General features: G+C 63.4%; 2 protein-coding genes across 2 annotated transcripts in view; both read left to right on the top strand.

Annotated features, from left to right (window-relative positions):
- Window positions 1-1021: 1021 nt before the first annotated feature.
- Window positions 1022-8814, top strand: TBC1D10A (TBC1 domain family member 10A). The gene is made up of 8 exons (XM_017746533.1): window positions 1022-1151; window positions 4342-4449; window positions 4601-4707; window positions 5245-5359; window positions 5580-5645; window positions 6659-6848; window positions 7126-7280; window positions 7489-8814. Exons 1-8 carry the CDS (start codon window positions 1107-1109, stop codon window positions 7879-7881), a joined length of 1179 nt encoding a protein of 392 aa, XP_017602022.1. The 5' UTR covers window positions 1022-1106; the 3' UTR covers window positions 7882-8814.
- Window positions 8815-9695: 881 nt separating this feature from the next.
- The window catches only part of GATSL3 (GATS protein like 3), a gene marked incomplete at its 5' end in the record, with an annotated part of 5617 nt that continues 5139 nt past the window's right edge, over window positions 9696-10173 (top strand). Inside the window, one exon of the mRNA XM_017746486.1 lies at window positions 9696-10062. Within this exon, the coding sequence (XP_017601975.1) occupies window positions 9696-10062 (367 nt within the window). The remainder of the gene's footprint in view (window positions 10063-10173) is intronic.

Genomic DNA, 10173 nt, shown 5'->3' with positions numbered 1-10173 from the left:
CAGCGCTGCCTCCATCCCCGTGCCGGGCTGGGGAGCTGCCGGCCATGCCTGGCCGTGCTGGGGAGGGTGGGAGCCAAGCAAAGCAGATCCTTTGGGAGCGGGTTTGCTCTCGGAACAATCGCGCTGGCCCCGTCCGACCCGCTGCGGTGGGTGGGACTCGGCGGGGAAGGGCTGGGCCGGGCGCAGGGCAGTGCTGCCAGCTGGATGCGGCCCGGAATGTGGAGAGAGGAGGCAGGGCCTGCATGTCCCGTAGTGGGGCTGGGTGCTGGAGGATGCTCAGCACCAGGCCAGTGTCTTTGGGTCCTCAGGAAGGATCTGACCCTTCCTGGGATTGGCGTGGCCACAGGGCAGTGTGGAGCAGAGCCTGGGAAGGCATCGAGTCTTCGCTGATGGTTTGAAGGAGCTTCTGCTCTACTTGGATGTCCCTGCCTGGGACCTGCCCGAGCTGCTTGTCACCCATCTCTGCGCAGATGGAGTGCCATGGGGGGCTGGAGGCTGCGGTGCTGGCTTCAGCATCGCAGCAGCATCCCCTCTGCATCAGCAGGGTTAAATTGGATTCCCTGGCTAGGCTGAGCCGTTTCTGGAAAACACTCCCCTCCCTCCTGAGGGACCCTAGTCCAGGCTTGGCGCCGGGCCTGGAGCAGCGCCAGGCATTGGGAGCGCAGTGTGGCTGGAGCTGTGTGGATGACACGATGCTTATGGCCCCGTGTGCAGCCAGCCCCTGCCACAGGGATCAGGTCTTGCTCATCCCTCACCTTCCTGGCATGTCCCTGGGGATGCTGTGGCACGTGGTGCATGCAGTGCAGGCTGCTCCCGAGAGGTTTGAGCTGCTGTGCTGGCACAGTGATTTCACTCACGGATGGTGAGAGAGTGCTTCCGGCAGCTGCTGAAATGCTGGTGCTGCCAAGCGTGTCCCAGCTGGGCCCTGCGCCTTGAGGGGTGCAGCCACCTGGGCATGGGGGGCACCCAGGGTGCTCGGGAGGCCAGGGGGGCCAGCGCTGTAGGAAGGACTGGGCACCCACTGACCGGCCTCTTCCTCCCGGTCCCACAGGCTGGAGGAGGTGCCCTTGGAGGTGCTCCGGCAGCGGGAGTCCAAGTGGCTGGATATGCTCAACAACTGGGACAAGTGGAGGGCCAAGAAACACAAGAAGGTAAGTGACAGCCGTGTCCCCCCTGGGAGGTGGCAGGGAGGGACAGCCAGGCACAGCGGTGTCTCGTTGGGGCAGCCTGGTGTCACTGGTTCCCTGCAGACAGGCCAAGTGTGCCTCTGGATGATGCTGTTGGCTTGAATGGGCTGTTCATTCCCCTTGGAAACTAGAGGTTGGGGGGGCTGAGTGGTCCCGAGCCAGCCCACTTCTGCCTCCAACTGTTCCCTGCCAGGCTGGAGCCTTCCTAGGGCTCCTTTGGCTGCCTGCAGACAGCCATGGGAATTGTTTGCTCATGGAAACTTCTGTTCTGAGCATCTTGCAGACCAAAAAAAGCTCTGGGTAGGAAATGTTTGAGCCTGATGCACATGACACTGGTCTGTGAACTGGGGTCCCTGGGAGACTCATGGTGTGGTGGCTCCATGGCTTGGTTTCCTGGTGCTCCCTGATCCCCTGAGCCTGCAGATGAGGCGGGAATCGGGATGCAGCAAGTCCCGGGTTGCTGCTGTGTGTCTGCTGGGAGCGGTGAGGCTGCTGGCATGGCACAGCAGTGCCAGAGAGTGGCCGAAGGGCCTTCTCCTCCTCCTCCTCCTCCTCCCCGTGCTGGCAGAGTCTCCTGGCACCCCTCAGTGTGCCCAGATTGCTGTCCCCACTCAGTGCCTGGTGAATGACACCGGAATCCCTCGTCTGTTTCTTGGCTGCTCTTAAAGGATTTGGGAGAGCTTTCTGGGCCACGGCAGGCGGGCGCTTTGTTCTGCGGGCAATTTCTGCTGCTCTCCGGCCGTGTGCCACAGGTTGCCCTCCGGGATGGGGTGAGAGCTCCAGCAGCCCTGTGCCTGGCACAGCAGCTCGTCTGTGCTTGGGCTGAGCCTCTGGGAGTCTCCATGGGGCTGATGTGCTGTATAGTCTGTCCTGCAGCAAAAATCCATGCCTGGAGCTTTGGAGATGTTGCTCCAGAATGTTGCTCTGTGCCTGGATCCCTGGGGCTGCTCAGGGAAGGCTGCCAGGCCTGGCCTTGGATGCTGTCAACTATCTTTGGTCTGGCAGGAGCCTGCTTGGTGCAGGTCCCTGCTGCTCTGGGGGAGCTCCCTGAGCTTCCAAAAAACCCCAGTACTTTCCTGGCCGCCTCACCAGCGTTGGCAGGCAGCCCAGGGATCCCTTGGGCCAGCTCCTGCTGGGCTTGCTCACACCTGCACTGCTCCAGCATCCCAAAACGCTCCGTGCCTGGCCCTGATCCCAGCGGAGCCTGACCCCACATCCTTCACGGCGCTGAGCCGTGCCAGCATCGTGTGCTGGAAGGAGGGCAGACGTGTGGGTGGGCAGCTCCCACTGCTCTCCCAGCGTGGGCAGCACTCTGACTTCGCCTTGCTTTCAGCATCCCTTAGCCCAGACACACTCCCAGTCCCTGGAAGAACACGATGGGATCGCAGGGGTGATGGCAGGACTCAGTGTGGGACCAAGGGGATGAGCTGTTCAGCCCCGGTGGCGCTGGCCTGGCTGGCTGGAGGGGCTGCCAAACCGAAACCCAGGGAGGCGGTTTCCTTCCTGGCAGCTCGGCCAGCAGGAAGGGGAGCTGGCTGGAAGTGGGAGCTGTCAGCAGCCATGGAGCTGCCCACAGCAGCCCTGGGCATTGCCCGCCGTGTTTCCTGCCAGCACAAAGGGACCTGCCTGTGTAAACAACCAGTGAGGGAGCAGCAAACCCCCTGGGGAGGTGGTGGTACCACACTTGGAAACAGCCACCTGCTCCCCAGTTGCTCTAGCAAACAGGGGAACGCAGCCCTGGGCAGGCAGGAGAGGCCTGGAGAGGATTTGGGAGCTGTTGGCCACTGCTCTCAGAGCCCTGGCACAGTTGGCATGTGCCACACGAGCAGGGACGTGAGGAGGGGAGGCTGTGCTGGGGTGTTGTGGGGGGTGACTGTGCTGAAAGCACCAGGCTTGTGGGACCCACCTTGCTGCATGCCCTGGCTGAGGGCTGTGGGGAGAAGGACACATAAGGATGTGGAGCTGCTGGAGCGAGTCCAGAGGAGGCCACAGAGCTGCTCCAAGGGCTGGAGCCCCTCTGCTCTGGAGCCAGGCTGGGAGAGCTGGGGGTGCTCACCTGGAGAGGAGAAGGCTCCAGGGAGAGCTCAGAGCCCCTTCCAGTGCCCAGAGGGGCTCCAGCAGAGCTGGAGAGGGACTTGGGACAAGGCATGGAGGGACAGGACCCAGGGAATGGCTTCCCAGTGCCAGAGAGCAGGGCTGGATGGGATATTGGGAAGGAATTGTTCCCTGGGAGGGTGGGCAGGCCCTGGCACAGGGTGCCCAGAGCAGCTGTGGCTGCCCCTGGATCCCTGGAAGTGTTCCAGGCTAGGTTGGACAGGGCTTAGAGCAGCCTGGGATAGTGGAAGGTGTCCCTGCCCATGGCAGGAGCTTTGGAATGAGATGGTCTTTAAGGTCCCTGCCAACCCACACCATTCCATCATTCCGTGATTTGGAGCTGCTGCTGTGATGAGGAGCTGGAGTGGGATGTTGGGGGCTCTGTTTCGGTCCCTGCTGGTGCAGGCGGCACCAGGGCTAAGCTGGCTCAGCTCCCCACACAGAGCAGGTACCAGCTGCCTCGCCTGGACTTTGGTCCTGGCTGGTGCCCAGTGCCAAGGAAACCAGGGGCACAGGAAACTGTGGGCATGGAGCTGGCCCCCAGGGGCCTCAGGATCTGGCCATGCGTGGAGATAGGACCAGACCTGCCCTGCCCAGGATGAGCAGGTGAAAAGGCTGAGACACTCGTCAGGGTGCACATCCCTGCTTCCCATGGCCCCAACGAGGAGTGGGGGGCTGGGCTGGGGAGCCTCCCCTGTGTCCCCAGTGCTTCCCATGTGGACAGAGCCACCCCGCTACCCACCTTGGCTCCAGTGTTTGCTTTTCCAGCTCCCAGCAGGATCTGGCTTTGAGGCAGTGCCAGGCTTGTTTGGAGCTGTTTGCAAGCAACAAAGCTTTGGCTGGGCCCCTGGCAGCTCCCCTGTGCTGCTGGTGCAGCCTTGACTGCCATTCCAGCAGGCATCCCTGCATCCCAGGGGCTCAGAGACACTTCCCTTGTTTGGGAAGCAGCAGGGGAGCAGCCTGTGCCCATGGTGCTGGCCTGGCTCCCACCTTGCCCCAGGAGTCTCTTTGTTTCCCAGTGCTCTGTGATTTTCCCGTGACGGCTGTGTCTCTCCCGCAGATCCGGCTGCGGTGCCAGAAGGGGATCCCGCCCTCGCTGCGGGGCCGTGCCTGGCAGTACCTCTCCGGGAGCAAGGTCAAACTGGAGCAGAACATGGGCAAGTTTGATGTGAGTCCTGCCAGGGACCCTGCTGCACCACCAGGGAGGGGACAGTGCTGGAATGGTTCCTGCTCCCGCTAGGGTTTGGGTGTATGCTGGGATCTCAGACATCTTGGAGGGATGTCAAGGGTGTTGCTCACCCCAGTCTTCTCCTCCCCAGGAACTGGACCTTCTCACAGGAGATCCGAAGTGGCTGGATGTGATCGAGCGGGATCTCCATCGGCAGTTCCCCTTCCATGAGATGTTCGTCTCACGTGGAGGCCACGGGTACGTGGAGCTACTTTGTGTCCAGTCCTCAGCACCCATGGGGTGGGAACTGTCTATCCCAGCTCTTGGAGCCACACTGGTGTCCCCAGTGTCCTTCCCCGTCCTCCAACAGTTCCTGTGCTCCCACAGTCACAGAGTATCCACTGACTGAAAACAGACCAGTGGGGTGTGAATTGCTATGGCAGGAGGGCAGAGGGAGGAGGTGGCAGCCTGTGGCCTCCGTTTCACCAGGAGAATGCTGCTTCCAATGTGTTGGCGAGCATCTGTGCCCCTGCGCTTGCAGCTGGGTCCCTGCCTGTCCATGGCTCACCCTGAGCCTCGTGGTTGTCTCCATGTCCCAGCTCCCAGATCCAGGCAGGATGTACACTCTGTGGGCAGAGCTTCCCAGAGTTGTTGTGTCCTGTAGCCCTGAGTTTGTGTGCAAAAGGGCTCCCAGCCGGGGACTGACCCAGGCTCATGCCTGGGATGCACGGGGAAGGCTGCTGGGCCACATCCATGCCGTGTGCCCAGCTCTGCGTGCCCGGGGTGTTTCCGCAGGCAGCAGGACCTGTTCCGGGTGCTGAAGGCGTACACGCTGTACCGCCCGGAGGAGGGGTACTGCCAGGCCCAGGCGCCCATCGCCGCCGTCCTGCTCATGCACATGCCAGCCGAGGTACGGGCACGCGGCTCAGGGCAGGGGATGCAGCTGGGACCTCTTGGAGGGTGTGGGGCCCTTTGGGGGGGCGCTGATGAGTGGGGTGCCCGGCTCAGGGCAACGCAAAGTGCCCCACGGGTGCTCTGCTGCTTCTCACCCTCTCCCGTGGTCCCTGGGAGCAGGGAGGGGGCCGCAGGGAGGTCCCCTGGGTGCTCACCCGCTGTCCCTTGGCTTGCAGCAAGCGTTCTGGTGCCTGGTGCAGATCTGTGAGAAGTACCTCCCTGGCTACTACAGCGAGAAACTGGTGAGTAAAGGGTTCATGGTGCTTTCAGCAGTGGCAAGGACCTGCAAGGTGCTGCACCTGGGTCAGGGTAATCCCCAGGATCAATCTGGGCTAGGGATGAAGGGATCAAGAGCAGCCCTGGGGAGAAGGACTCAGGAGTGCTGGTAGGTGAGGGCTGGAAATACCCCGGCCGTGTGTCCTGGGCTGAGCCCCCAGCGTGGGCAGCAGGGGAGGGGGGTATTCTATCCCTCTACCCTGCTCAGGTGAGACCCCACCTGCAGAGCTGCCTCCAGCTCAGGAGTCCCAGCACAAGGAGAACATGGAGCTGCTGGAGCCAGTCGGAGAAAACTGTGGAGATGCTCCAAGGGCTGGAGCCCCTCTGCTCTGGAGCCAGGCTGGGAGAGCTGGGGGTGCTCACCTGGAGAGGAGAAGGCTCCAGGGAGAGCTCAGAGCCCCTTGCAGGGCCTAAAGGGGCTCCAGGAGAGCTGGAGAGGGACTGGGGACAAGGCATGGAGGGACAGGACCCAGGGAATGGCTTCCCAGTGCCAGAGGGCAGGGCTGGATGGGATATTGGGGAAAAAAAAATTCTTCCCTGTGAGGCTGGTGAGGCCCTGGCACAGGGTGCCCAGAGCAGCTGTGGCTGCACCATCACTGGAAATGTCCAAAGCCAGGTTGGATGGGGCTTGGAGCAGCCTGGGATGGTGGAAGGTGCCACATGGCAATGGGGTGGAACAAGATGAGCTTTAAGGTCCCTTCCAACCCACACCATTCCGCGATTTTATGTCTCCAGGCCAAAAACTCTCACAGCTCCTCACCCCCGAGAAAGAAGGGGTCTGGGGAGGTGCTGGGTATTCCCACAGTCTCCCTGTTGTGCTGTGGCTCCCAGGAGCATTCCACAGTCAGGGATGGGGGCTCAGTGTAGCATCCATGGAACACAGCTCTGCTCTCATATCAGGTGTAGAGCTGGGGCCAGGCACTGGGGGCTGATCCCAGGACTGGGGTATTCACTGGGATGCTGGTCCCTGTCCCTGCAGGAAGCCATCCAGCTGGACGGGCAGATCCTCTTCTCCCTGCTGCACAAGGTCTCACCTGTGGCCTACAAGCACCTGAGCAAGCAGAAGATCGACCCCATCCTGTACATGACGGAGTGGTTCATGTGCGCCTTCTCCCGCACGCTGCCCTGGAGCTCCGTCCTGCGCGTCTGGGACATGTTCTTCTGTGAAGGTAGGAGCTCCCCACCATCCTCCTCCTGCTCCCAGGGGGACTGCACTCCCCATGGCCGTGCGACTTGTAGCAGGGCAGGTTTGGGGCAGCCACATGCCTGGGCTGGAGATGGGCTGTTTTCCTGGGGGTTAGGAGGCATGTGCATCCCAAATTCACCCTCCTGCATGTCCTGCCTGTTAGTGGGACTGGGATCTGCTGCCCCACAGCATTTGAGGGACATGGTGGCAGTGTCACCCTGTCCTGCCCGGTACTCACTGCCTCACGTCTCCTCTCGCAGGAGTGAAGATCATCTTCCGGGTGGGCCTGGTGCTGCTCAAACACACCCTGGGCTCCTCGGACAAGCTCAAATCCTGCCAGGGCCAGTACGAGACCATGGAGAGGCTGAGGGCCCTCAGCCCCAAAATCATGCAGGAGGCCTTCCTGGTGCAGGAGGTGAGGTGCTGGGGACAGTCTGGAGGCCCAGTGCCACCCAGTTGGCCAGTGCTGCTGGACTGGGCTGTCCCTGGGTGGGTGGAGCATGGGGAGCAGCCTCCAAAAAGCTTGGTATGGGGTTGCCTCTGCCCTGAGGGGGATCCCACACCCAGCCCTGGTGGCACTGTCATTGTCAGAGGAGGTGCTGATGGCACAAGTGTCCCCACAGGTCATCGAGCTGCCGGTGACAGAGCGTCAGATCGAGCGGGAACACCTGATCCAGCTGAAGAAGTGGCGGGAGACACATGGGGAGCTGCAGTGCAAGTCCCCCCCGCGCCTGCACGGCGCCAAGGCCATCAGCGAGGCGGAGCCCGCCCCGCGAAAGGCGCTGGAGCCCGTCCCCTCCATCATCGTCTCCCCCGGGCCCGCCCCCGTGCCCAAGGCCCGCAAGAGCAAGGAGAAGAGCCGGGAAAAGGGCCCAGCCAGTCCTGCCAACGGCCCCGGGGCCGAGGGCAACGGGGCGCCCGGCACGACCCGGGAGCTGCTGCACCCCCAGGTCTCCCCCCACCACCAGTCCAAGGAGAGCCTGAGCTCCCGGGAGAGCGAGGACACGTACTTGTAGGGCCCGGCCCACACCCCGGGCAGCCGGGCTCAGCGGGGCTGCGCACGGACCCGGGCGCGAGGACACCGAGGGGGACCCCTGGCATCCGGCGCTGGGGGCTCTGAGCTGGAGGGATGGGACAGGGGGGCTGTGCGGCTCCGTGAGAACAGTGTGGCCCCCTCGGGGCATCCGTGGAGCTTGGCCAGGTGTGGTGACCAAAGGGGACACCGTGAGTCTGTGCTGGGTGCCCACCCCGCAGGGTGCTGGCACCACGAGCGGTGGGAGCCCGGGCAGGGGGTGGCTGAGCCACCCGAGCTCCCTCCCCACACTGGGGGGCTGGGCTGCCCCTCGGGCCCTTCTCCCCGTCCCAGAGCCCCTCGACCCATCGCCCCTCGACCCATCGCCCCCCAGGTCCCTCCCGTAGCCCCCATCCTGCGCCAGCCAGGCAGCCCCCCCGGTTCCCGAGCACTTAGGCCTGGCGCAGGGCACTGGGGGTACGCGAGGAGCTGGGGGACCCCTCGCCCCCCTCTTTATCTAGTGAGGATATATCAAGCTGTAGCCCTATATGTAGTACCCAAGTTACCTACTCACTGAGCCTATTTATTATTCCTCCGAGGCAGGACAGGGACCGAGGCAGGATGCGCTAGAGGCAGCGGGATTTGATGCCCAGGACTAAAGGGCTAAAGCCCCCCCATCCCATGCCCTCCCATCCCCAAGCTCCCCACAGCTCAGGGGGAGTGTTTACCCTGCCAGGGCTCACCCCATCACTGCCGCCCCCTCCCAGGCCCTGGCACAGGTGAGACGGGGTGGGTGAGCAGCAGCCAGGTGCTCCCTGGTTGTGGGGTCCCCTCTGCCCCCCCTGCCCTCCCCGAGGGCGGGTGGTGGGTTTGTAAAATAAAGTGGGAAAAGCAGTTTTGTACAAAGGGGTCAATAAAGCGAGTGTGTAAAGGCGCAGCCCTGGCTCTCACCTCTCTTGGCCTGGGATGGGGGGTCAAGGGTGGCATGAGGCTAGGGTGTCACCTCCCACTTCCTGCACCAGCCCCAGCCTCCACAGGCACCCTGACCTGGACCCTACCTCCCCATGGTTCTCCATCCCTGGGGAGCACCCTCCCATTTGCACTGGGCACTCTGACCCTGGCATGCATTCTACCCTGGGGCCCATCTCCCCTGGCTGCCCTTGTCCTGGGGGCAGGTGCTGGGCAGCGTCCTGGGAAGGGCCGTGCTGCTGTCACCGCTCTGTCACTGCTCTGTCACCGTACAGGGTGGCCCAGCCCCGCTGTCTCACCCAGCCTTGGGGCTGCCCGTTTGAAGTGGAATGGGAGGAGACTGGGACCTGCCTCAGCTTGTGATGGTGGTGGCTGCCAGGCCTTGTCGGTGCCATGGGATGCACTCCCATCCCACCAGCTAGGCCTTTCCCCCTCTCCCACTGTCAGCTCCTGTAGCTGAACGGAGCCAGGAGACCCCTAATTAATCCCATGACACCCCAGAGCTCAGCTTCCCACCCCAAAATGGTGCCCAGGCCATCTCTGTCCTGTTTTCTGCAGGCAGGAATTCTGCCCAAACCTCCGTTCCTCCCTCCAGAAACCCCTTTTTCCCGGGGATGGCCCTGGTTTTGTGAATCCCCTCTCCAGGCCTGGTGCTGGGGCTGAGCAACCGGGTGGGACTCGGTTGGGTGCTGGGGTAGGGTGGGGTTGGCAATGGGCTCCCCAGAGGGTCTCCCTTGGTTGGGCACCCCGGGTTCTTGAATTGAGGCTGGTTTGGGCACCCCAGGGCTGCAGCTCGGGGGTACCCCGGGACTCTGAGCTGGAGCTGCTCCGGGCACCCCGGGGCTCTGAACTGAGGCTGCTCCCGGAGCACTGGGACCGGGTCGTTGCGTTTCTCGCGGTGCGGGTCAGTGCCGGATCGGGTCCCGAGGCGATGCGGGGCGGTCCCGGAGCCATGCGGGCGGTCACAGGGCGGTCCCGGCAGGATGCGGGGCGTTCCCGGATCGGTCCCTGGGCGATGAGGGCAGTCACAGGGCGGTGCCGAAGCAATTGCGGCCTTTCTCCCTCCACCACCCTCCTCTTCCTCCCCCGGCCCCGGGAGACGGCGGCGGTTTTGGGATCAGCAGCACCGATTTCTTCTTCTTCAGATGCAAGTTCTTCAGCCTGACGGAGACCCCCGAGGACTACACGGTCATGCTGGACGAGGAGGGCTTCAAAGGTACCGAGCGGTGGCCTCCTGGCAGGGCGGGCTGGCACGGCAGGCACGAGCTGTGCGCGTCCCCGGCCCGGCTCCGCGCCTGGGCCGCAGGGAGCGAGTCCCGGCTTGTGC

The sequence above is a fragment of the Corvus brachyrhynchos genome, unplaced genomic scaffold (genome assembly GCF_000691975.1).
Source record: "Corvus brachyrhynchos isolate BGI_N302 unplaced genomic scaffold, ASM69197v1 scaffold19, whole genome shotgun sequence".
NCBI classification, from domain to species: domain Eukaryota; kingdom Metazoa; phylum Chordata; class Aves; order Passeriformes; family Corvidae; genus Corvus; species Corvus brachyrhynchos.
Note: the sequence above shows the minus strand (reverse complement) of the source record. Positions and strands in the feature narration are given on the sequence as shown.